This window comes from Egretta garzetta, unplaced genomic scaffold, assembly GCF_000687185.1.
Source record: "Egretta garzetta isolate BGI_Z169 unplaced genomic scaffold, ASM68718v1 scaffold287, whole genome shotgun sequence".
In the NCBI taxonomy this organism is placed as follows: domain Eukaryota; kingdom Metazoa; phylum Chordata; class Aves; order Pelecaniformes; family Ardeidae; genus Egretta; species Egretta garzetta.
Window position 1 is genome coordinate 11889205 of NW_009260435.1, and position 27191 is coordinate 11916395.

At 38.1% G+C, this 27191-nt stretch overlaps 1 protein-coding gene across 1 annotated transcript in view; it reads right to left on the reverse strand.

Annotated features, from left to right (window-relative positions):
- FBN1 (fibrillin 1) overlaps nucleotides 1-27191 on the reverse strand; it is a 145469-nt gene that overhangs the window by 48655 nt on the left and 69623 nt on the right. Inside the window, 16 exon segments of the mRNA XM_009644016.2 lie at nucleotides 497-622; nucleotides 4312-4434; nucleotides 5338-5463; nucleotides 5600-5725; nucleotides 6234-6362; nucleotides 6453-6578; nucleotides 7858-8082; nucleotides 8908-9033; nucleotides 11657-11707; nucleotides 12707-12844; nucleotides 13793-13912; nucleotides 14572-14697; nucleotides 17906-18031; nucleotides 18957-19010; nucleotides 21183-21335; nucleotides 22598-22720. Of these exon segments, the coding sequence (XP_009642311.2) occupies nucleotides 497-622; nucleotides 4312-4434; nucleotides 5338-5463; nucleotides 5600-5725; nucleotides 6234-6362; nucleotides 6453-6578; nucleotides 7858-8082; nucleotides 8908-9033; nucleotides 11657-11707; nucleotides 12707-12844; nucleotides 13793-13912; nucleotides 14572-14697; nucleotides 17906-18031; nucleotides 18957-19010; nucleotides 21183-21335; nucleotides 22598-22720 (1998 nt within the window).

Sequence of the window (27191 nt, forward strand, 5' to 3'; positions counted from 1 at the left end):
GTACAAACATTCCTCCTCAAATATGCTCAAGATTTTTAATTTAAATGGGAAAATTTGGCTTTGGAGATACACTGTTTCATGACTTTGTTCTACCAAGGTACAGCACTTTGCACATAGTTTTGTCTTAGAGACAAGTTTAAATCAACACTGGTGATTTATCTTGCTAGAAATTTTCCATGGCATCATCCGCCAGCACTTCCTTTCTGCAAGCACTCTTTCATCTGATCTGCATAAAAACCTCACTGGAAGAGGACCCAACAAGATGATGCTATAGATCGTCATGTTTGCATCCCAATCTACAGGGATATACAGAGATTTCATCTGCATTTGATAAACTTAGTTTGTGCAATGAGGCTGGTCCTATGGTCAGGTGGCCAAAATTAGGGCATAAGAGCAGTACTCTTTAAATATCATTGTCTGCCTACTTGGAAATAGTGCCTTAATAAATAATTTATACCTAGTTCATGCAGATTGGAAAATATCTACTTTCACTTACCTATGCAAGTTTTCATGTCTTCAGATGCCATGAATCCATCATAGCAAAGACACCTGTATTCTCCTGGGATGTTTGTACACTGGCCTCCATCACAGATGTTAGGATTGTCTTCACACTCATCAATATCTACAGGGAAAAATCAGATTAAAACATGCTACCTTTATGCAATGCAACTAACCATAATCATGGCAAGCAAACATTTTAATGCTCTGGTAAACATGATGAAGACTGAATCCTTGCAAATAACTGAATGGTACATTGCAAAATTGTCCTGATGAGTAAGCTCCTCATCTCCAGCTAAACTCAGTGGCAAACATTCCCCTCTGACTCCAATGGGAACAGGAACCAACTTTGTAGGTAAAAAAAAGTCATTGATAGAAAAAAAAAATACAGAACCTTTGGCATACCACATGGCCACATACAATTGGAAATTCTTGGATACAGTCCATCATTGTTGAAGTCAATGGAAGCTCTGAAGTCAAATTCAGTGACAAAAATATCAGACTTTACAGAGCTTAAAAAAGCCATTGTACATGCAGAATACCTCTACAGCTCTCAAGGGTGGTGACAAACTGGAAACACAGAGTTGAACTCATGATGGGAATAATTACAGTACATACATTTCTTTCACTAAGAGATTTTATGGGTTTTTTTCGCGTTTCAGGTGACTGGCCAGGCCAGCCATATAGTTACATCCTCTAGCACCTAAGTTGTTTTCTCAGTTCATGAAACTGGCCATCACCAACTAGAGACAAGCTGCAGAAGCAGACACTTTATTAATGCAGCCATGCTAAGGTCTGGAATCTTTCAGAGTCCCTGGAGTTATATTAGTGTACCTTGTAAAAATCCCTAGAATCTCCCTGTGTCAGCACCAACATAGACAAACAAGAGCAAAAAATCAGAAACTCTGCCTAGTGATACCATGGGAAAAAAATCAGCACAAAAAGGACAAGATTCAGGAACCCCCTCCAAGAGAAAGGGTGTAACATATTATCAGACCAGTCTATTGTGGATTGCAGTAATTATGCAGCTGTAGAAAATGAACTCACTTCAACTTAAAATATTATGTTCATTATTCTTCTGTATTTCTAGCAGCTAGTGCTTCTGTGGATACACAGCTTCTGCAAGAAAGAAGGCTGACCAGTCCCTGTTCATCTTAACAAGCAAATAATGTTGGCATGGACATTAGCCTGGAAATGTTAATTTGGAATGGAATTTGAATTAACATGCAAAATTAAGCTCTAGAAATGGGGATAATAGTGACAGAAATAAAGAACTTTATTTACTAACCTGTCACTGTACTGATTTCACAGTTGGGGGAAAATCAGCTGACAAAGAACCTGTTGTTCCTCCTAATTGAGCTGATTATTTATGCATAACCTCACCAATTCAAACCTGACCTACTACTGAACTGAACAGCATTCTTACCAGCTCAATTATCAAGAAATATATTCCATAATGACTTCCAGCTTTGTGTGATGTTAAAGACAAAAGACATGTTCACACAGAGAGCGAACTGAAAATCTAAAATAGGTGTTTCACATACTCTAGTCACAGTGCCACTGTATCTTGTACCATGCACAAACATTTAACACAGTAAGACCAGATATTCAGTGCAATGAGTAGAAAAGATCACAAAATAATTTCTTATTTTTCATTCAGTTTGGGCAGAGGCAAAATTTCAGCATGAGGATTTTGAATATTCACCAGATGTTTATATATGTAATTAACATCCCTTCAAGAGAAGACGGCAGCTTTTTTATACACTGAAATGGTGGTGAAGGTGACCCCTCACATCTCTGGATATTTTCTTAGGTGGAGTTTGACTTGACATCCAAAGGTGTCTGGTGTTTCTGCTATTTAAACTTTTTTATGTGTTGGCTATTTCATTCAAGTCTTTCTTAGAGGAGAGTAAGAAAATAAATAGCTAGTAGCTATTACTGGCTGACCTATGAATGAAATTCTGTTTTTCAGAGTCAAGGCTGGATATAAATATGGGAAGTATTACAACTAAGATCAGATGCTTTTTTATTCCTCACCCAGGTTAAGATCTGACTACAAACTTCTACAGACATGTTTATGGTCAAGTTAACGTGTGGACAAAAACACTAAGAATCCATCCCCTCTCCACAGCAAAGGCAATTGCTTCCTCCCTTTTTAATTTTGAGAAGGGAAGATGATAGTTTTCTATTCTGAACTTTTTAGTTTAGTATGCAGGAAGGTGCTGTAAATGATCTGCTCTGGTTTTGGGTTTAGACATGTCTTTGGGTGGCTAAGGGCAAGCAGGAGTAAAGCACAGAACTGTTTCTAGACAGTAGACTTGAGATCCCTAACACTGTCCAAGTATACACTTGGGTCATTTGGTCCCCAGTCAAGCCAAGAAGATGAAAACAGGAAAATGGCTCAGAGAACCCTCCTCCCCCACACCTTCCCTCCCTCTAATCCTGTAACTTGGGTTTAGATTTTGGCTGAGGCACAATTTTGATCAACTGGTTTTATTTTTGCATTGAAAAAGTGTCCCAAACACCAATGTTTGGGCAAGTTTTTGTATGAACTTGCCTTTTCTTATATAAACTTGACCTAAAGCAAATTATTCCTAATCTAAATACTTTAGGTTTCGAAATACTTAATTTCAGGGTCAGTCAAATTTGCACTTCTTCTAGTTGATTTCTTTCTTTGAACAAGGGTCCAATGCTTGCTGAAGATTGGCTACTTTACATCTTTCTGACAGGGTAAGCTACAATGGTGGGGGCAAACTACATTTAACTATGCTTTAAAGCTCTTTTATCCTCTGGAGTGGTAGTGAGTAGCCTCAGGGTAATTGAGACCCTGGTCAGAGGTCTATATATTCTAAATGTGAGCTCTCTCTGTGTACAGAAAACTCTCCCTTGTTCAACTATAAGGGCAATTCTATTCCAAGGTATTAAAACTGTTATATTTCTCATGCTCTTCAAGGAGCTCTTGGATGGAATTGGCAAACAGCTGGCAAATATTCACATGCCTCAGTGGGCCAATGGTTGTGCAGCAAGAAGTATGAGAAGAGTAGGGTGGAATTATCTTTCCAGTAACCTATGTGGAAATAATAGAATCACAGAAATCACAGAGTACAAATCACTTACTGGGATTATGACTCCCAGACTCCCAAAGGAGAACACCCGGCCATTACAGAGCTCTGAAAGTTTTCTCACAAACCTTGTTTAGAGTGCATGAGAGTTGTTTCCTAAGAAAGATTCCTACTATTCAGATTTCAGTTTGTCTGAAAGTCATTCAGTTTTGAGGTAATGCAGCAATACTTGCATTTGACTACACAAAGAATTAAAAATGGGAATTTTCTTGCTTGCTTAAGAGCAGATACCACACAACCACAGAATAGGGCAATCAGCTGCTTTTCCAGCATTTCTGTCTATTCTGTCTCCAATACAACCACACAGTACCCATGGAGAGCATTTTGGCTTATGTTTATGATGATTGTTTCCATTGACTTCAACACATTTGGGATTTGGATCTAATATAATACCTTAAGGGAGAAAATTTATCTCCTACCGAAAAAACTACAGCTTTTTGTTACCAAACTCAGAATAAACTTGAACACTTCTTAAATTATGAAGAATCAATTCCCTTCAAATCAATTCAGTCTGCAGTTGTCCAATTCTGGTATTTTAGAGATGTTTACTTTAGAAAAAGAACTTCACTTTCCATGCATTAATTACCCCCCCCGTATATTAATTACAATAGCTTTAATCTTAAAAAGAAGGTCCATTTTTAAACCACTGAATAAACCCTTCCAGCAGAAAAGTTCCCCGACTCTCCCTTACCAGTGCATGTCCTGTGGTCTGGCATGAGAGCAAAGCCTTGTTTACAGCTACATTCATAGCTGCCCTCTGAGTTTGTGCAGAAGTTCTCACAGCCACCATTCATTATACTGCACTCATCAATATCTAAGAAGAAGAAAATTACAGTTAAAACTCACAATACCTTTTACTTTAAAGCACATTTCAAGGATGCACTTTGAGTCAGCTTTCCAGAACAGCATCAACTCAGAATCTACACTTGACATTTGCACACTCCTTGAACATTCAACTGTTTGCAAATATAGGCATTGGGATGGATGTCAGGCAAACCATGGAGGGAAACAGATGATATTATCTGACTGCATACACAAATACCTCTGCAATTCTCTTTCTACATATAAAAATACCACTGACAGGTTACGACAGTATCATGAAGGGAATAAAGTTTTTGTAAAGATCAAGGGAAAAAATTATCTACTTGGCAGAATTAAAGCCAGTGGATTTTTCATGTATTTCCATAGCACAATAAAATGTATGCATATAAAAGAGTGTACAATACATGATTTAAGCTAAATGTCATTTAAAAAATGTGGCTTTAAGGGAACAGTTACTGGAAAGACCCCACATTTGACACAACTGCAGATCAAATTAGGTAAAATTCAGTTGAACCACATGATTCTACTCCATAGTCTGTCAGGAATGCTGATTTTTAATAAAATATAGAACTCAGGATTTAAGAAGGTATTCCCTCTTAATGATCAAAGTCTGAAGTCTTAGGCCATTTAAAATAAGATGCTATTTTATGCATCATGATTGATTTACTAGAGAAAATAAGCTATTATCCAGTAACTGTAGCACTGACATAATTATGTTCATTCCTTGCAAGTAATGGATATGCACATTTTGGGTTTTTTGCATATTATTTTGACAGACTGTACTAGATTTTTGAATCACAGTTTAAAATGTCTTTATGCAACTACTAAAAATGAACAATTATTTGTGTTTTATCTTCCCTATTCCCTAGAGATCCCATGTAGATTTTGTCCTTACCAACACAATATAACTTGTCAGGAGTGGACTGATATCCAGGGTTGCAAGCACACTGGTACTTTCCAATCAGGTTGACACAACGTCCGTTTCGGCACAGGCTGGTACTTAGATCACATTCATTAATGTCTGTTGCAAAAGAAAAAGAGGACTGCCTTTTAGGTCTGAATGAAAATAATACTAAAGCAAACACTGTAAATGCATGTGCAGCACAAGAGTGGTATAAAAAGCTGTGCACATCATTGATTTTTCCTGCATGTCTCACCTATACACGCAGAGATATTTGGTGATATCTGATGGCCTGGAGGACAATCGCACCGAAAACTTCCCTCTGTGTTGATGCAGGTGCCACCTCGGCAGAGAAGGGGATTGCGCTGACACTCGTCGATGTCTGTGGGGAGAAGGGAAGACACATAGCTGCAGGGGCCAGCACTGCCACAGCAGGAGCCCATCCCTCCCTATAGTCTGCTACCCATCACAGCAATGTCTGCCTAGATTGGCTCTCTAGCCTTTCCTACAGCTAGTCACCCCTTACACCACAGTGCACTTAAAAATAAAATCAATTAAAAAAAAGGCTTCTTCTAAATTTTAAACTACTCTAACTTCGAAGTTCAGGGTGGTGTCTCACTTAGCAAAATGGGGATTGTGGGGATAAATTTAACATCCTAAAATCCTGACCCTTACTTATCTATGCTTTGGCATCCTGCAGAAACACTGAATTCACTTTTGGGGTGGAAATCAAGTTAAAGTGAGCTTTAATAAGGCTCACAAAATGAGAGGGACCTAAACCCAGGTGCAATGAAACCTTCAGAAAATAAAAATCAACCAAAAAATAAACCATGCATAGCATACTAGCACATAGTATACTACTGTACATCTATGGTCTATAAAAAACATACCCATGCAGTTTTTCATCATCATAAATCCACTTTCATAGCCTTCAAAACATGCGCATTCAAAGTCTCCAGGAGTATTGACACAGATGCCTTGGCCACAAAGATCAGGAGAGATGCGGCATTCATCAATATCTGTAACAAAAAACACATTCACAGTATTTTCAAAGGAGTTCAGTTTTTCCTTTTCAAATCAAAGTTATGAGATACATCAATGCAGTTTACCTGTGCAATTCCTCTCCTCAGAATCAAGGGCAAATCCACTGTCACATCTACACTTAAAACTGCCAATGGTATTTCTGCATTTTCCATGGGTACAAAGACTGGGGACCATTTTACATTCATTGATATCTAAAAATGAAACAGTAAGGACACATGATGTTATCACCTCATACAAAAACAGCATGTGAAAGAACAATGATGACTTCAGAGCTCATCCTTTCTCATGATAATGACCCCACCTCTTGGGAGAATTGTAGACCCCACTACATAAACTGATGCTGACTTCCACCTCACCAACAATGTAGACACTCTGTACTGGAACTGCCAAGAGCACTTTCTGCCATAAAATGCTTATTAGTTTCCCCTTTGTCCTGCAGGATCTGATCTGCAGCTCACTGAAGTCAACAGTAAGATTTCAGTGGACAGAGGATCAAACCTACAAGGGCAAAGGGAGCTTCCAAAAGAACCACTCTGTCTTCTGGTTTCTGAGAAAAAAAATGTGACTTCCATGAGTCATGGAGAACATAACAAGCATAAATAAAAGCACATGTCACTTTTCTTTATGGATAATTAATGACTTAGTAACTGTTTATAAAACTAAGGCTGAAACTAACAACAGCAATTGTCATTCATATGTATTTTCCCCTCCTTTTAGACTTCAGAATGTTTAGGGTTTGGGTAACTGGCTTTCTTTATAAACATCCATTTTTGCTTCTGACATTGTCCAGCTTAACCCCACTGGTAACCCTGGAAAGACAGCTTTCAGCGCATGATGTTAGGGTGTCACTGTGTGATTCCCATTTAATGTTGGAAGTTTACCAACAACAGTCATAACAAGACTTGGTTTACAGTAAATTAAATTCTGCTGATTTGAGCCATCATCCTGGAACTGTTTTTCTCTAATTCTCCAAGTAGGTCCACAAGAAATTCCCAAAATTATTCACCCTCCACTGCCTGCTCCACAGTAGAATTTAAGTTACTGCACCCTGCACGAGTAAGAAGGATTGCTCTTTTAATACATCCAAAGCTGACTGCTCAGTTTGTTTCAGTTCTTGTACTATGAGGTGTCAGGTTTTCAAAGCTATCCTATCAGCCAGAGGTGCCATTAGATGCAACACAGGTGGCAAAGTCAGGCACAATTTTACCTCTCTAGTAGAGGCACAAACACAGTGTTTGAGGCTGCACTATTATGTGGTATTTAATGGTCTGTGACACAGACTAAATTATCTTGTGTTTTATTCTGGCCTTAATTTCCAAGAAATCTAATTGGATTTTCAAATGTGCCTTAAGGTCAGTGAAGTGCCTGACTGTCAGTGAAATCTTCAAACACACAGGAATTGTCTGAGGGAAGAATAAAAGGAAAAGCCAGCAGGATTTTCTGGCAATGAACCACAAACAGATCACAAACCTTTAGAGAAAGGTTTCCCAGTTATCTCTATCTTTGTAGAGAATCCTGATCCTCTTGGACAAAGAGCTTCAAATTCAGGTGATCCCTTCAGAGGACACTCCTCACACTCAAAGCCCCATGCTGCCCCCACTGAACAGCAGCAAGCATCCATTCGGTGTCGGCCTGGTATTTGTGAGGTGCATTGCTCATCTTCATGCTGCAGGTAGCAACTCTCCAAGCGAATGTCTGTTGGACAATTGAACAATATGTTGAGAGAGAAAGAGAAAATTTAGTTCACCGCAGAGGAATCCTTTTCCAGAATCCCTTCACAGGACAGTTTGCTCCATGTTTTTGTGGACTCACAGGAGCATACCAAGCACACTGCATAACTTCTAACAGTGAAATATTAACGCCAAACTCAGAAATTAAGAGTTGAAGTAAGTTTAAAGCACCATTCTGAAAAATGGTGTTCAACACTTGAAGTAAATTTTGGATCAGAAGAGGATTTTAAGCATTCCAGTTTACCATACCTATATAAGGCCTTTTAATTACTACAAGCTATGCCTTGTTCCAAGACAAATCTTAGGCATTTACTGTCATAAAGGGACAAAGGTGCTTTGGATGGACAGCATACAAAACTTCGATATTCTGTTGCACTCTCCATTAAGGTGTACAGTGTGGCTAGGAGCACTACATCCCTCCTCAGACGCCTGAGTCCCAGCCCACAGTGGTCCCCCTCACCACTCTTCCAACCTTGGTGATTTCAGTGGGGCTGCGGATGAAGAGTGCTAAGACCACAGATCATCTGTAGGGATTTGTCAGATGAAGAATCTGGAACTAACTCAATGCTGTTGACCAGCTAGCAGACGGTGATGGGCTTTAGCTACTACCATTGGAATCTGTTCATATGCCAGTTGAACTAAGTTCATGTCCGTGATTGATTCCATTGGAAAATTACTTACATGAACAAAAATCATTTTCCTTACTTGTAAGAAAACATGCATAGCAAAAATTGCTTACCACATAGATTTGTTCTTCCCTAGTAGACCCGTAAATGGAATTAATACCTACCAAGACACGTCCGTCCAGAAGCATCTAAAGTCATTCCATTGGGGCACTGGCAAACAAACGATCCCAACGTATTGACACACTGCCCATTTGTACAGACTCCAGGAAACACCTCACATTCATTTACATCTGTTTCCAAACAAAATGCGAATAAAAGTAATCACTAGCATGCTAAACATGAACAAATCAGAAAAAATATGAACATTAGAGTATTTGGGTTTTAGGATAAAATACAAAACCACAGCAGTTTACATGGCTTGAAAAAACTCCAAATATTTAGGATTTCCTATGCAAGTCAGCCAGAACCAATTAATTACAGAAAACTGCTGATGATTAGACATAATACATGTTGCTATTTGCCATTCCTACATATACTGGAATTAGAATCAAAAGTAAAAAAAAAAGGAGGGTATTTAAAAATTGTATCAATTTTCATACTCACTGTGGGCCAGATTTTTGAAGCAAACGGGCAAAAAAAAGACAAAGGTAAGTGCATAATGAGATAATGCATTATTCCAATGAGATTAGGTTATGCTGTATTTTTTTAACGTTTTTTTAAACATGGTTTTAAACATATTTTTAATGTTCATGTCTTATCAGGCACAACTCCACATGTCTGGAAACTACACCACCATTTGAAATCTGTCCCTATGACCTTGTCAGCAATTAGTAACTTTATATAGATTAAAATAAACTCCTCATGACTGCACACAGAGTTTAACTTCATTAAGTAAAGATTATATTTCTATACATAAGTGGCAAATTTAGCACTTTTGGATAAGGATAATTTGATTAACTGTGTTAGTTTGGCCTGAGCACAAACAAATGTTTAGTAATCTAAGCGTGGGGTCCTTCCACCAGTGCCCCTTGTGAAAAGCACATGCTTCACAACTGCCTTTAGGAAAAAAGCCTCCAGCATTAAATATGGCCCAAGATGAAGCATGACAGTTTTAGGACAGGAGACGATAAGAACAGGAAAGGAGAGAGGAATGACTCTAATAATCTATAGCTGAACACTCATGTGCAGAGTAAGCAAGAAGCGGGTAGCTTGGACTCGCTAGGCCTCCAGACAAAACTCCTGGTCTGAACAGACTCTGTAGCTCTCAAACTGCATGGAGCAGGGTAAGGGATAAACGTGGGGTGGACATCAGTGACATCGGCCCTTGAACAGATATTATAAATAAAAGGCCCATACTGACTGGAAAGCAGGAAGTAAAGCTGGTGGATTATCAGAAACCACTGAAACATGGTTCACGCCTGTGAGCAATATTCCAGCTGACAACTTCAAGGCTCACCCGTAAACTAGAGGAATACTGCCAATTTAGTTTGCTTATTTCCTCGCAGAAAGTCCATTACTCATCTTACATGGGCTGTGTATGGGAGAGCTGAGTATCACCTTTTGGGAACTAAACTTACTCCCTTGTCCTGACTCTCACTTGCCAGTAAATTTCCTAGAGATCTTCCCCTGTCTTGAAAAATGCTTACATTGGTTGAAACCCAAATACAGCTTCAGTATGTTAAAAACAGGGGAAACTGAAAAATCTGGGGCTATCCAGGTCCCACTGAAATGAGAAAGATTAAAGCATGTTATAGATGTAATCCAAAGTGCTGGTAAAGGAAATGCTGAAAACAGTTATGTCTACATCTTGGAAGGATAAACTTTCCATCCCAGCAGTGTTGAAAATGTTCTAAGACTTTCCTTGTGAAGAGAGATAGGTGGGGCCACTTTTTTTTTCTCCTTTTCTTTCACTTACACACTCCAGAAAGTGTTGCTGAGGTCAGATAAGTTATGTACAGTGGGTCTGCAGCACAGACGTGCCAAGGTATTCAGTCATCATTTGGAAAGCAAAGAATATGTGTGAGGGTGTTCCTTCTTTTTTTTTTTTTTTTTGTTTTATTTTATTTTTTGTTAAGGGAAAAAACAATGTTTCTTTATGGAAGCTACATATGGGATTAATTTTTTAAAAATATTTTAACTGCAGTGTCATGTCAGATGTTGTCAGTCAGGATGACCCACAGCAGTCTGAGACTCTCTGAGCTTCTGCATATTATGGAAATATGCAGTACTTTGCCAGGGGTTCAAATCAACTCAAATGAAGATGAAATAGGGTGGAACCTTCAATTCTCACAGAATAGTATAGAGTCATCTCATACCAAGCAAAAAGGTAGATGTTTAAAAAACCTTCAACCTTTTCTTTAACCAAATTTTAACTGTGTCCTAATGCCTTTTATTTATTTATTTATTTATTTATTTATTTAAATAAGACAATTAAACTATGCTTTGGAGCATGTCTGATTTCATATAATGTTGTGTGGAACAAAGAAAGGTTAAGAAAATAAAACAAAAAGAAAACTTTCATGTGAAATATAGTCTTCAAACATTATTTTTCTAAAGCATAGCAATGGCTTGTCATACCACTGTATCCATAATGCCATATTTTATAGCATATAAGACACATACTTTGCCCAAATAAGTTACTCAGTTAACAGTATGTGAAGAGAGACAACCATCTCCTTATACTGGTAGACACTATATTTGCAAATGCGTTCTTTGAGATAAACTGTGAGTATATAGGAATGTTAAACAAACTGGAATCAAATTCATCCCTGACATAACTCTAATGAAGTCAATGGAACTACACGAGGTAAGAATTTGGCAGAGCGTTCCTCTATGCTAAATTAACCACTGAAATCAAAACACTGGCATTTTTTTCATTTAAGCTCCGATTTATGTTAAGGCAACAATAAATACCTTCACACAATGTTCCTCTTATTCTTGAATATCCTTTTTGACATATTGGGTCTGTAAAACAAACAAAAGCGAACTTTTAGAATGCTACAGTCCAAAACTCACCATTAACTTATTGTGCAAAACTGATGATGTGAAATATTATCTAGCGTTTATGGCTATGAGAAGTCTGAGTGCTTAGACAGTATCTCAGTATTTTCTGAAATAATAAAGAGATAAGATGGGGCAACTACATAAACTATACAGAGTGTCAGCCACTATCCTCTTTTGCTTCCCATGTGTCTTAGCTAGCTAACCCAAAAGTGGTTATATGATCCCTGCTTCATTCAAATCAATTAATACATTTAACTTGATCACAACACATTACAGCCCTATTTACCACGGATGGATGAGAAAGAATTCTGCTAAGATACCCAGGATGAATTTAACTAAAGATTTGAGCAAACGAGCAGCTTTCAGCATATAGAAATAACAACCCAGACACATTTCTGCATTCATCAGCTCATCCCTGGGTTCCCAGCTCATCCCACAGTTCAGTCGAATTATCAAGTGAATATGCAGAAACCTCAACCCATTTCTTGATCAACTATATGATTCTCCAGGTCATCAGTTAATCTACAGAGTATAATAACAAGGGCTACTCCCTCTCCTCCCCCTGTTACCACACCAAAGATCCGTTTGTTGCAAACATTTTCTTGGGACCTCTAGGGAACATGCATCTATTGCTACATCATTAGGAACTCTAGATCACTAATTATGACAAAACATGCTAAAGTAATTCTGCAAGTTACAGACTGTAGGTGTGGTCCTTTCCCTTCAGAATTTAAACTTGTAAAATGTTTACTATAAAATCCAAAGTTAGAACATTCTTTAGCTACATGCTACCTCTCAAATATTAAGACTTCTCTTTTTCAGACTGAATAAGGAATGAGTACTAGAAATAGAAAAAGTAAAGTAATTTGTCTAGCCTGTGCCCAAACTTCTATGACAATAATCTGAACCAACCTCAGAAAGGAAATATCCTATGTTCCTGAGGAAAATGAACAGCGTTACCTCGTTCACATGGTGTACACGGGCTTCCCCAGGCAGCACCTAGTGAGGAACAGCACTGGGACTTCAGAGTTGCTCCATTAATATTTATTTCACATCTTCCATCCACTATGTTCTGCCAACAGGTACCCTTAACAGTTTCTGTTTGTAAAAAAAACCACAATGTATTATGCAGATTGTTTAGCATTATACATTAATATATTTGCTAACACACTTGAATTTAACCATGAAAAAGAATCACCCTTTGATTATAACTAGCCACATCAGATGTGAGTTTATTTTAAAAGCTTTTAATTTATCCTTCTCTGCGCTGGACTATAGCCTGAAATTATTCCAGCACAGAGGCCTTGCAAATCCTAGTTTATGCTTATTGACCTTAACAGGGAATATCTCAACACCATTCAAGATCTGAGTCATTGTATTTATTATGACTCAGATTAGAGGCACATGCAGAAGAACGGGGTAGATATGAATCCTTTCTAGATCTTCCATTAATCTATTAGATCCCCCAGTCTGGATAACTGGTCTTCTCATACAGGCAGTAGCAGGAGATAGCTAAGGATCAGACAGAGACATAGTTCCACAGCTTTTCTCACTGACTAGACAACAGCTATAAATTACTGTTCCTCCAGAACAGGTAAGGGAAGAAATTATGGGTCCACAGAGTATCTGAGTAACAGCATTGTCTGTGGCTGCTCTTGAGCTGGTCTGGACTGTACTCAACTTATGCTCCATCTCAAATAGAAAACAGAGAGCAGATCTTAACGAGAACATGTCCAAGAAGAATTAACTGGGTGAGCATAGTCCTGAAGGAGTAGTCATAGCATTTCTGTATTTGTTACAAAAAAATTGCATCTCTCTTTCAAATTTCACATGGAAACACACCATGCTCCCAAAGTACTAGTTGCACTTTATGTACTCACAGTAATGGTGAAAACACACACTTTCTTAGCATTGTTTCTGTAACATTTCCCACGAAATTTATCTAAACAAGCTATTTTAAAATATATTCTAAACTTGGTGTACAATGTTTGTATGTCACTGGACACTTTCAACCAGCAAACATAAAAACTTCAGAAGAATAAATACCTATGCAGATGGTTCTGGTTGTATCCAAAGTACTTTCAGGAGAACATTCACAAGCGAAAGAGCCTGGTGTGTTTTTGCACACCCCATTAACGCAGGGGTTAGATTCGCACTCATCAATATCTAGAAGAGAAACACACTGCCGTTAGTGACAGGAAGCATTAACAGAAATACATACGGCCTTTTGCAGCTTGGGCAAAAATGGAAGCAGCTTTCCTCATGACCAGTTTTCCTGATATTCTGTTTTTCTATTATGAAACCCCTCAGACTAACGATGCATGTGTCCTTAAAGACACACTAACACATTAGAACATTAAAACGCTGAACTTGGAAGCCGCATCTCATTTTTTCAGTGATATCCAGCTATTGTCCTGCTTTGTGGTGATGGACTGTGTTGTTTAAATCATCTGATATGTGCCCTGTCTGTGGCTCAAAAGGAGTTCAGACTAGGAGCTGTCTGCTTCTGTCCTCCACACAAGATAACAGATTTGTAAAACTTTGTTCTTCTCAAGTTTTTCTCACCACTGGCACAGTATGGGCCCACTGGTATTAGTCAATAAAGAGAATGCTATTACAGACCTAATACAGGCTATTCCAAGAGGCTCTCTAATGCTTTCATTTTGGCCTTGTCTCTCCTCATTCCCCTACTTCCCCATATAATCTCTTTATGTTTTTTTTAGTTCTACACATTATATCCTCATCAAGGTTCAAAGTATTTCTGGAACAATCTGAGAACAATCCAAATTAATAAAACTAGGATGAAATAGAGTGTTACCAATTACCTTCACATGTCTTTAGTTCAGGAGTGTATACAAAGCCTTTTGGACAGGTGCAGGTGAAACTTCCAGGGGTATTTCTGCATTGCCCATTGTCACAAAGCAGCATGTTCAGCGCACATTCATCAATGTCTATAATGAAAATCAAGAACTTTTTTAAGAAAGAAAACATTTCTGGAATAGAAGCCAGGACAGAATTTCCCAAACAACGGCCACCTTTCATTAGATTTTGTTTATGTGGAGAGAAGAAGGAGACAAAGAGGAGGGAGAGAGAATACTCACACACATGACTTGCACTGTTTTTCAAAGACACTAAAAAGATTTCTAGATTCTTTTAGTAGACAACAGGCTTGGAACTATTTCAAATGGAAATGACCATTCCAAATAAACTAACACTAGAGATCCCACTTACTGCAACTTCCTTCTTCATGGGAACTATCATTAAAATAACGGAAACGATAATAGTTCTATGAACTCAAATAACACAAATATTACATAGAGAAAAATTAACATTGTAATTTTGTTTTTTAAATAGGGAAAAATAAAAAAAACAACAAACCACCCTTCTCTATGTATCTTTGTTGACTTTTTCCTGAGCTCTATTCTCTAGCAAAGTGGTTTGCTTTTGTAAGAGCTCGTACTTCCTTTCTACACATATTCATAATACGTGGCAGCCATACCATGGTTCAAAATGAAGCTGGGAATCACACTTTCATCTTGCCTATATTGTGGAATAGGTCTATGCAGTCTCTAATTCCCTGCACAGCAGCCCCCGCAGTCATGAAAGAAATAAGGAGAGGGTTGGTTTGGAAAGGTTTGCTGGTCATCCTGGTCTTTAAATTATCATTTTTTCTAAGCTGGCTCTGAACTGTCTTAGATGCTATGGTTAGCAAGGCCAATGTAAGTCTACACTTGCTTCAGAGGTGAAAAATTTAAATAGAAATGCTAGTACTAAATTTCAAGAGCCCTCAGGAAATCTTTGGAAGAGATGTGGACATTAGAGAGAAGTTGCAGGAAGGTGGCAATAGGCCATGAATGGCAGGTGAAGACCAGGAGAGACCCCAAGAGAAGACAGGAACAATTGGCGAAGTCAGAGAGGTCTCAGAAAGTGTTGAGAGAAGTTGGGAAGACTCAGAGGGTCAGCACAGCAGCTGGGAACAGCAAAAGTGCTAGGAAAAGCAGGCAGATTTGCAGAATAAAACAGACCGTGTGGGAAGCTTCACAGGAGTCCAGAAAAATTGAGAGAGGGCCAGGTGGAACATTATGGAAGAATGGGAAACAGCTGTGATGGAGCATGGATGTGGGCTGCAACAGGGTGGGCTGGGGAGCAGCTGGAAAACTCACAGATGGATGGGGAGAAGAGAAGGAATGCCATAAGCTATGGGCAGACACTAAAACGGGACATGAATAATTAAAGCCAAAGCAGTAAATGGGAAAATGGGATGAATTACAGCATGACTTTTATCAAAGACAGATCAATTCCTATTTTTTAAAAAATAAGATAGCAGATAGTTTAGACTGGGATAACATAGATGACAAGCTATTTAGGTTTAAGTAGACCCAAACATAACTATTATGTAAGCTGGAGGTAACAGGAAAGAATTTAAGAACTTTAAGGTGGTTCCAGAGCTGGCTGAAGGAGAGATTACAGTAGGGTATATTAAAAAGGGGAGTAAACATGACTGAGAGAGGATACTAGCAATGCCTTTCAGGGATCAGTCTTGGGACTGTCCTATAAAAATTCATTGCAATGCAGAAATAAAAAATGAATGGGATCAAAAAACGTGGACAACACTAAGCTGGAAGTTATTACCAATACAGAGAATCATGCAAGACTAAATTAATCTTGACAATGTGAATGACAGAAATAAGATGAAATATAATCACCAACGTTCAAAACCTTGCAATTAGAGACCAATAACAATAACATGCTATAAATCAGAACACATCAGTTGAAGGCTATCGACAAGAGAAAACTCAGCATGTAACTCCCAGTTAGAGGTTGACTTTGATCCCAAAGTATAACACATATTTGAGAAAAGACTAACGCACCCTAGAATCAATTTAGGCAGGATATTCCTAGGGGCAATGGAGAATTGCTAGCGTTACTGTTCAAGGCACTGATCAGACCTCATCAGAACACTGTATACTGGTCAGATCATTTGTGTTCAAGAGAAGGCTGCAGCCTCTGCTTATATGAAAAGAATGAAAGTGTGGATTTGGATAGTTTAGCCAACAGAGTTTGTGAAAGGATACGATGATTGGGTAAGTGCTGACACAGTGCTAAGTCAAAGGATAACATTAATACAACATCAGCTGGTAATAAAATGGTCACAAATAAATTTTAACAGGAACCAGGAAATTAGAAGAAATTTCTAATCAGTTGTGCAAAGGAGGTCTGGAAGAGTACATCAATGCAGGAGTGGAAGAAAGAAATCTAAAGGGTTTTAAGTTATGGGGTTTCAATCGGAACATGTAATGGAACAAGAGAATTGCCAGAATTAAAATTTGTAACAGGAGTCTGAAGGCATCTGATGGGTTTTTTTACATCCCAGATAGTGTGAAAAAGAGACTGGACTGCTACTTATTTGAATTCTTTTTATCCCGTACTGCAGTGCTTCCACTGGTCACCTCTAAGGAGCAAGAACAAATTATTTCACTTTTTCTGTGATGAAAAATTTGACTTGAGATTTTTCTCACTTTTACAGCACAGGGAATCAGCCCTAGCTAGAGACACCATGCTATCAGATTCTGCTGGTGCTTCCAATGACAATGAATTTTCCTGCCTCTGGCCTGTAGACTTAACACAGTTAAAACAATAGCCCTATCTGAAATTTGAAAGGGTATTTTCCACAAAGTCAGAGTTGGGAGAAACCACGTAAGCCTTTTGTAGCATACGGGATGCTTATCTTATGATCATTTGGGAGTTTTACTTAAATCCCCTGTTATTGGATGCACCTAGCATACTGGTAATCATAGATCCCTCCTGTGATGCACTGTAATTGCAGGATCTGGCTTCTTTTGGTTTTGAGAAACATTGGTACTGCAGAGTTCATGTTCAATGGACTTAAATGAACTGGATGTTTATTGCCTGCTTGCCAGTGATTTGAGTCACTGATGGCAATGGTCCGTTACAGCCTCACAGTGGAGGACTTTAGGAGCATTGTAAAGCACTGAAATTAAAACAAGAATTCAGCTGAAACATACAGAAGTATCAGAAAAGCAGCTAGAGGATCGGATAAAACACTGAAAAAGGTGAAAAAGGTTAAAAGGTAAAAAAAGGTGAAGGAAGATAAAAACAACCATCAAACTTCAAAATGAAAAATGGGACATTTCATACCAATGCAGTTTTTCCCAGTTGAATCCACTTCATATCCAGGGTTACAAATACATTTGTATGTTCCGTGCAAATTCTCACACCTTCCATTTGGACAGAGATCAGTATCCAGTAAGCATTCATTAATATCTACATAAAGGTAAAAAGAACAAAACAAAACGAAAAAAAAAAAACAGAGTCAGTTGTTGAGGGGTTGTGGGGGTTAATTCTCCAAACTAGAAAAAGATGTATTTTCAATATCACTAACATTGGCTAATCCATATTTATAATCATGTAGTTCTGATTAGGGAATTAACACCTACATATTCACACTCGAGAGAAAAAAAGCATCCCATTCACACTGATTTAAGACCATCTCTAGCCCACAGCATTTAAGAGACTTGCAACTGTAGATAACAACTGGGATATTAAACTGAGGTCTTACATTTAGAGATGTACTAATACACCCCGTATCGCCTGATTCATAGCATTTCCAGATTGCATCACTCTCCAAAGCATGAACATCCTTCCTTTCTGAATGCTTTTCCCTCTCTACTGCCAGCGAATCTACTAGTGAGCATTGGCTGACTTAGAGTTTGCAGTTTCACAGTTCTACGACTACAAAGCTTTTATTGCAATGGTTTGCTCCTTCTCTGTAATTAACCTAACTCTGTCAGCCTAGCCTTTTTGACAGATGAAAACATGTGAGGAAGAGGAAGCTCAACATTCAACATCGCTTTATTCTTCAGGACTGTTTCAGTTGAAATGTACAAATATGACTTACATATATGATTTCTAAGTCATATAGGTCATAACACTTCTCACAAATTTGCCATTATTTTATAACAGCACTCACATACATTCCACAGCATAAAACAGAGAGGGTGCACTGGTGAAATGGCATGCTCATTTCATCCTGAATTATTCTAATGTATTGCAAACAGCCACTTGAATAAGCCTTCCTCCCATTCTTTCCTGACATCATCCCCAGGAGCATGTCTAACAAATCAAGGATAATCAAGGTAACACGTTTAGCCAGGACTGCTATAGTTTGGATTACATTAGGTGATCTTACCATTTCCTCCTGCAGTCATGCCAGTTCCACTGCTGCACAGAGCCTGATATTCAGCTGGAAAAATATTAAAAGACTTACTGGAATATTCTTTTTTAGCTCATTGCTTTCAGCATCATCATTTACAATATGTCAATTAATTATTCGAATGAAATAACATGCCTTTCAATTATTCTAAAAACTTTAATAGCCTCACAGTGTTCTGAACCTCTGAAACATTTTAGCAGATTCAGGGTCTGCATCTGCTCATGAAGATGGATGAGTAAAAACTTCACATGATGAACTGAGGCATTTAGGAATAGACATAAACTTCATGCTGGCCCTTCTACACAAAAGAACCATAACATATTCACAGCAAGATTCGCCAGAACTCCTATGTCCTAGCCCTTGCTCAAGGTGCACATTCAAAGTGACCAGGAAACAGAAAAAGTTTTCCTGTAACTCTAGCCCATATTTAACTCCATTTAGTAGGAGTGTCTTCAGGAATTCATAGCAGGTCAAGGATATCTTATCTTAAAAAAAATAATTAAAAAACGTATCGAAGTAACTCAAATATCTCAATTACCGCTGGGTTCTTCTTTTGAGTTCAGAGCAATTAACAGAATAAACTGACAGCTAGATCAGCATTAATTGCTGCCATATAGGTCAGCATTTTCCACTATATTTGCACTTCAATAACATCCCAAATAATTACACTGCTAAAATTAATAAATATTAAAAATATTTATGGAATTAGCTGTCTTTTCTTTAAGGAAAATCACACGCAACACCTCTCCCAATATTATCATAACCAGCAGATTAACATGTACTCTGCTTGAATCCAATAATCACTGTACTGTATGTGAAAGCAGACTTGCTCTGGACATGCACCAGCAAAACTCTGAGTCTAGAATGGCAGGAACTTCTGCAAAGAGCTTCTGAGGAGCACAGAGAGACAAATGTCTTCCTTTCAGGAATTTTTTTCAGTCTCTCTGTTACAATGCTCCTCTCTAAGAATTCTTCTTCTTCTCTCCCCCACTCAAAGCCCAAAGAAATGCTGCACTTCACCCTATATGAGATGGCATTTTTTAACAATTGAAGAGGTGGAAAAAATAACATAGGAAAAATAGCTTCCACATATGTAAATGTTCTGCTAAAGTAATTAAAGTATAAAACAGAAGTCAATGATACAGAGTCCAATGTTTATAAATTATTTCAACTCTACTGTACAATAAGAAGAGCCCACTGATATCAGCACAGGCTGCTGGAAAGGCTCCTTCCTATTCTGGTAACATTTCCATGGTGGTTTGCTATTGCAAACAACACAGCATGTTATGAAATGGTGGTCAGCAAGTTCCTGCTGTACCTAACACTTTTCATAAAGCTATTTGTTAAAACTGAGGTGTAAAAAATAAATCTAAAATTATTTTTGCCTACAAAGGAGATACCATGTTAGTATGAGACGCTTTTGAACTACATATTGAATGGCATACTTTGTTCATATGCAGCAACAAATTTGTGAGTGAAAAGAATCACTCAACAAAGGTGGGCTTCAAACTAGCTCCCTGAAGTCAGTCACCTCCATGAAACCAGGGTGTCTTTATTTACCAGCTTCACGACAAGGACTGTGTCAGCCCAGTCCTTCTTGGAAGAAATGCTTTCTTGAAAGCAGATTCTGTCCATGACAATGATTAGGATTGCTTTCTTGCCAGAGAGAAGCTATGTTCCAGACAACTTTGCTTGGTGGGATTTCGGTGAGAGACTCAAGTATTCTCAACCAACTTAACTGGACATTTGTTTTTGCATTGACTATCCAAAGGCTACTTACTGTATAAACAATTTCAGATCACTTGAAGGATATAGAATTCAGGCAGCAAACATCTGACTGACAGGTGTACATTAGGATTTGAATGTATGAATTACTCAAGATGTTTCCATTAATAACTTGAGGTCAAAATTATAGTTTTTATAATTCACATTACCAAAACAGAGTTTGTTGTCTGAAAAAAAGTTTTAATGTGTGTAACAAGTCTGGACACTGATATTGGCATTTAGTGTTGCCTCAAAAATTCTCTTCTGTACTCTTCCAACATGCAAACCAGCAGATTGATCAAAATATATATCTTACACAGCAATTTAACCTTCCTGATTTAGGGTACAATATTAATACAAAACCATCTTTTACTTTCTAAAAATAGTCAGTCAACATAAAGCTTGGATTAGAATATGCACCAGTTAAATATGCCATACCTGAATTTTGCGCTGGGCAGGGCTGACAAGGCTCCCCAAAGGCATAGTCAGTGCTGGCACAACAGCACTCTGATTTTGTAACTGCACCAGTTAATGGTCTCACGCATTGTCCTCTCTTGTAGCCACCATAGCACGTGCTTCGCATATGTGTATCTGAGGAAAGAAATCTCTCTTAATCCTGCCATAGCTAACTACACTGCCATAAATTACAAGTATTAAATGTAGCTCGGGTGTCATAAACACTGTGAAATAGCTGTCAAAACAAAACATATTTCACCATTTCCCTATTCTTTTCACCCACCTATACCCTCATTCTACTCAGGACAGGAAATTCTTCTTCCTCATGCTTCTAAGAGTTCAGCCATACAAACTAGTGACTGCATTTATTGGCTTAACACACATTAGTGAACTACTAAAAGAACCAATACTTAACCTTGAACAAGCAAGAAGCCATGGGAAAAAGGACAAAGTCTCTGCCGTATGACAGGGGCATTACTCACTTGTAACTTGACAGACCCAATGGCAGGCTTTCAGAGCTAGAACCAAGTATATCTAAAAATTTTGAAAAAACTCAGTTCTCTTTATTCTCAGAGCTAGAGGACTGATTTGATTTTAAGAAGAAGTATTTTCTCTCCCCCTCCCAACCTTGTTAGTTATCTCTGATTCATCAAGACTAAAATCACCACTGGTGCAATACCCTGGATTTAGCCCACTAAGGCCACACTAAAGCTTTTGTTTTCATTTTATACCTGAAAAAAAGGCAGAATGAGGGGAAAAAGAAAAACTTGCATCAGGAAAAGATCACAAAATATGCTGCTGTTAAAAAAAAAAAAAAAAAATCCTTCTTGGCTTGTAAAAAGAAAGAAAAAGTCAGTAATGAGATTCCAGTGATAAGATTTTAAATGTTTAATTTTTCAGGTCCAGGGGTGACATTTCTCACTTTTTAAAAACTGGCCCATAATGGCTGTGAGACTCATGAGAATTTTAAAATCAAACACCTCAAACATCTTTTACTTATAGAGAAACAGACAGAAGCAGAAAAATTGATATGTCCCACTTTAAAAAGAGGTGACAAATGAAGAATTTTACATTGACAGAAATGAGGCAAATTCTCACCTACTCAAAACTGATATGGCACTACTGGCCTCCAACAGCACTATGCTGTACAGTCTACCTGGCTTTGTGATTTGGCCCATAAGGTTTTTTTTCTCTTTAAATGCAAAGGAAAAGAAAAAAGAGCAAAATGGGCTATTATAGTAAATATCCCTGTTACTGTTACTATCCACTATAACTACAACCCACCAATCCATGAAAAAATGGTAAATTCTACATTCAAACTTGATCAACCCACCAGCCTAGCATTAATGCCTCAAGATTGGTTAATTGTGACTTGCCACATATTAAGCTTGTCTTACCGACACACACACGTCCGTCCAGTCCTACTGCAAGGCCAGGGAAGCATTCACATCTGAAAGAGCCATCAGTGTTCACACAGCGCCCGTTCATGCATATTCCAGCTGTCTCACACTCATCGATGTCTGTTGGAGAACAGAATGAGCTTTATTAGAAATTAAATTACATAGTGTTCAATGCCTGGCTGAAACTTGCATTTGTGCAGCTTATTTTCAATGTATCCTATAGAAAAAATTCACGTGTAAATGGAAACTAGTTCAAGTAAAGTTTTTATTAAGAACAACGATTAATTCATTCCGTGAAATGGAAGAAGAAAATGCAAAATTCAGGAGAAATAAACAGAACAACATAATTTCACTCTCCTTGGAGAGAGAAAAGGGACGACATTTTCCTAACTTGTTCCCAAGAGGTATGTATTCCAATCTGAGGGTCATTCAAGGCAAAAACATAATCAGAGGAAGGAGGAAACTGCGACTGCTAAGACAAAGGACTTCTGTAGTGTGTAACAGGGCATTCCCTTTCTGTGTTAACAGTTAGTTTATGCTGCAAGAAATCAGTCCAGATAGCAAATTGAATCTTTCACCCCCACTATGAAGTGCCTTCACAGGGCCACCAAGGAATTTCCCTTCTTCCTGTTACGGGTTCAGTTTTTGGAAGTACATCTGAATGTCCACATTCAGACCCTGCCCGCACGTAGTGTGTCTCTGGTGAGCTGCATGACAATTGGGTTTTCCTATCAGATGCTCATTACAGCCTATTTTATAAACTTTCAATGGACAGACTGCACTCCAGCCTTGAAAGGAATTTGTTAATGATTTGAGCCCTGAGCAACTGCCGAGCACAAGCTACCATCTTTGCCCAACAATAGTACATTGAACAATAAGGCCCTTAGCAATGAAATACAAGAATGAAGCCTTATAATATTAGGCTATCACAAAGGGATGCCAAATTAGTAAAAAATGGTATACGCTGTGTATCCTGTTAATAGTAAGATCATTCTCTAGACACAGAGAGCATGCCATTATTTTATAAGTGATTAAAAAAAGGAGTGTTTAAAATATTGTTTGGAAGTATGTATAACCTTTATAAAATAATCACTTCATAACAACTCTCTATAATATATACAAGAGACAGTGTGTGTGACAATTTCCTTTTTTCTGACCTTAAAAGGGCAAATTGAGAGTGAAACACCTCTGTGTTTTACTTAGTTTGTGTTGTTTGGCATAAAACATGGCTTGCATGATCCAAGATTCCTTTTTCAAACTGCATTTTAAAATAGAAGTTATATTTAAGTACATGGGCTCAATTCACTTCTACTTCATCCTGCAATCTTTTGTTCTGTTTCAGACAAATCTTAAATGCTTTTCCCACTTTAAATTTAGTCCTTACTCAGTGTAAGTAAAACCAGAGTTGGGACTTTAAAATATGCCCATACTATTTAAGAGTGCAGACAGTTATTTTGTTAGACAACACTGAACTCCTTTGACAGATACAAGTTCTCCTAAAAAAAAAAAAAAAAAAAAAAAATCACTTTCCTTTTTTAAGATTACTTATTGAAACAAGAAGGCAAAGTTACATTTTTTCTTTTTCCTGTAGTTAATTTTTTAAAAAGATTTTGTAAGCTACTAAGAGGTAAAATGTGCAATCCATTTTCTCTTGCACCAATTTACAAATGTGTTGAAAATACTGTTACAGAAGTTTTACAGGAATGTAAAGTGGGTCACTTAGCATTGTGCAGAGCAGCTGAAAACCTGGCTCCAGTAAAGATGGGGCAAAAAGTCTCTGCTTTTACCACGGCTGAGATTCCACCCAGCAAATCAACTGCACATGCAGGCATAAAGTCCAAATTTCTAACCTTGACAAGGCTCCGCTGTCTTCTGTGGCAAAAGTCATCATTTGGACAACTTCAAAAACACTAGTTTTTCTGACTTTTGCCAAAATACCTCAACCTGGTTCTGGAAAACCACCTAACGGACTCATTCTCCATACCCAACAAGTTTTTGCCTTTTCTGGTTAGCTTGCTGAGTGGTGCTAGCTGGGTATACTAAGTCATCTGATTTTAACCAGGAAAAATTTACTCAGACTACTAAACTGCCACTTTCAGTCGCCTTGCAATAGCTTTCAATTTGGGGAATTCCTGTTTGGTCTAAAGATGGAACAATGTACGGAACAGAAATCATGCTTTAAACCTCTGCCTGCCTGATGTAAGTATTTCTGAAAAATTATCAGCAAATCATCAGCAAAAGAAGCTAATGGTGAATAAGTTTAGTATGTCTTGTATTACAGGGAATACACAAGACTATGGTGTAACATTCTTTTTTGGCATGTTACTTCATAAAGCCTGAGTGGAATTTTTTACCAGACAGCCAAGCATATGCCCTGCACTTATACTTAAATTCCAGTTTTATGGAACTAAGTGTCATTTACAGTATCCCCAACTTTGGGTAAGAAATTCTTTTTCATAGTTCAAAATTCAGAGTGCATCAAATGAGATGTTTATAGGAGCAACGTGTTGCAAACTGCAGTTCTTATATTCTTTTGCTGATCCCCTAAAGAGTTTTGCAAAAACACATGTTCAATTCCATATCAAAATTGCTCAGGCAGGTAGCCAATTTCCTGCAGAAATGTCAGCTTGTGCATGCACACATTCCCAATATCCATAAGCACTAACTGCATGTGCAAGCATGGGCTTAGAGTTTAACCAAACTTACATAAGATCTCAATGCATTCACTTTGCAAACAAGTTCAGGATACGCAGTGCGAACAATGAGCATTTCAAAGCCTAACTGTTCTATAGGACAGAAGTAATTTACTCTGTAGATGTGGTCTTTACAAAAAGGACTCAATAAGGATAAACATCAAAATGTATGGGAAAAGACATTATTAAAGATCAGTCTTTTAAACTTTTACTAATGTGACTAGAGACATTTACCAGAGAGTTGCGCTCTCTCTAGCCACCACATTCCTGGGAATTATTTCATGAAACTTCGGGCAAGTGAGAGAAAGGAGACAAATATGAAGTTAGGAAAAAGTGTAATTTAGGTGTCAAGGTCTCAAAATCTGGTTTGATTTTGACCCAATAGCAATTTTAACACATAATGAATGTTTGCATGCTCATTCATAGAGAATAAGGCTTACTGTAAGTGTTGAAAAGCAGTGGGAGAAATCCTTCATTTTACTGTAAGATCTGTTCCAACTTTCAGTAGGAATCAGTTGAGTTGCCTGCAATTTTGGACAATTTTCAAACATTCTCCCTTTGATGCACAGAAGTAACATTTCTCTAGGGCCAGAAACCCCTTTTTGGCTGTATCCATACTCCTGTTTAGCCAGAAGGCATGTAACAGAGGCTGTGAAGTTGAGTATCATTGGTTTTTAAGTAGTCTGAAGCAATTTACATACCATCTTCTTGGATGGCATTTCAGTGCACAGACTGATGTAAAAAAAAAAAAAAAAAAGGAAAAAAGAAGAAAGAAAAAATACCAAAAGATGCTCGAGGCAAAAGGCAAGACAAGCATTTGGGCTGAGCTTGCATCAGTGAGTCACATCCCCACTAACAACACAGACAGCAGGCAGTGGTCTTTGGGAACACGACTGGATGATGTGCCAAGGCCTAATGGGCATCAAGTTCTTCCCTGCCAAGTCCAAGACCAAGTCTCGCTGCCGTCCCACACACAGACCAGCTGGAAAATAAGTTTTGGCAAAGCATGGACATACACTTACCACTTGGAAAACAGGTAAGAACGGAAATAAAGCTGATTGCTCTACGTCTGTGAAGGCTGCAGCCAACATAGCCAGTAGCTGTTAAGCTAAGAGGCACTTGTACAGATCTGCACATTTGTTCCTTTGAGAAACTGAAGAACAATTCATTCTCCCAATCAAAACAACCTTATTACAGAGGAAGAATGGGCTCATGTCTCATTAGAAATACATGATTCCCCCACCTGAAGGCTGGGTAGCACTGTCCTGAATACCTGGTGCAAAAGCTATCAAATGCAAGAGAAGTTCCGGATGTTTTACCAGATTTAATGGCCTGATTTGGATCTAAAGTCTAAGTCCAGACACTATGTAGTTCAGATCTAAGACTGGTATGGTGTTCAAGAAGCAGCAGGATGCAATTTAATTCACCTTTCATGTCAATAACTCTCAAAAACAAATTATTTATTCAAACATCTACTTTTGTTATTGGTCCACAACAAGATACTGCTGTGTAATCCAGTGTGACATTTCTTCAAATATGCCAAAGTGTAAGCAAGAGCTTTTTCTGCCTGATTCCAAGAGTTAAAAGATTTTACATTTTTCAAAAGAAAAACCATAAGTAACTTGGCCCAGCACTTGTTTATTCCTTATTTTGACTTCTGCTTTGTGCCTATAAAATTTGTTGAAACATGAAGATTTATATACATAACACTTCCAGTTCCTGGTGGGACTGAACGGAAGCTCTGATGACATAACTAGCAACCAGAATGTTGCAGTGTCTCCCACAGGGGTTACTGCTGAGCTAGTGCAGCAAATGGAAAAGACAATCTTGCTGTGGTGCTCATGTCTGCATCTTGGTCACACGGGGTGCTAGACAGTCCTTGGAGATGCTGTTTTGAA